This window comes from Trichechus manatus, unplaced genomic scaffold (assembly GCF_000243295.1).
Source record: "Trichechus manatus latirostris isolate Lorelei unplaced genomic scaffold, TriManLat1.0 scaffold00104, whole genome shotgun sequence".
NCBI classification, from domain to species: Eukaryota; Metazoa; Chordata; class Mammalia; order Sirenia; family Trichechidae; genus Trichechus; species Trichechus manatus.
In genome coordinates, this window is record NW_004444040.1 from 4,410,565 (window position 1) to 4,411,167 (window position 603).

At 67.2% G+C, this 603-nt stretch overlaps 1 protein-coding gene across 1 annotated transcript in view; it reads right to left on the reverse strand.

Annotated features, from left to right (window-relative positions):
• Nucleotides 1-351, reverse strand: part of LRRN4 (leucine rich repeat neuronal 4) — an 8,814-nt gene extending 8,463 nt beyond the window's left edge. The window contains exon 1 of the mRNA XM_023737564.1: nt 10-351. Within this exon, the coding sequence (XP_023593332.1) occupies nt 10-351 (342 nt within the window). The remainder of the gene's footprint in view (nt 1-9) is intronic.
• Between the last annotated feature and the right edge of the window lie 252 nt (nt 352-603).

The following is a 603-nucleotide window of genomic DNA, read 5'->3' on the forward strand; positions in this document are numbered from 1 at the left end:
CAGCTCGGCGATGCGGTTGTGGCGCAGCGTCAGCACTTGCAGCTGGGGCAGCGCGCCGAGATCCTGCGCACTCAGGGCGCTCAGCAGGTTGTGGCTGCCGTCGAAGCTACGCAGCGCGGGTGGCAGGCAGCCGGGCAGGCGCCCCAGGCTGCGGTTCGCGAGGGTAACGGAGGTGGCCTCCGAGGCAGGGATCCCCTCGCACGGCGAGCCTGTGGCGTTGTTGCCGCCGCTCGCCCAAGGACCCTGCTGAAAAAGCCGGAAGAGCGGGACCCTCTCCTGGGGAGGCCCTGCCTGGCTTGGGAGCAGCGCCGACGGCAGCAGCAGCTGCAGCAGCAGCAGAGCCCAGTACATGGCGCGTGGCTGGGGAGAGAAGAGCGACGTGGTCCATTAATTCCTGTGGAACAGAGGGGGAAATGTGCCCCTCCGGGGGGCCCTGACACAGAGCCCACGCCCTGGACGTTCCCTCGAGGGCCGGGATGTTCCCCAGCATCAGCGAATATGCAGTGACTACCCCCTGCCTGCCTTTCATCAGCTCCCCCATGTGCGCCGTGGCACCTCCTTTCCTTCTCCCCGTCATGCCCTTTCCCTCTTCTTCGCCTAAGG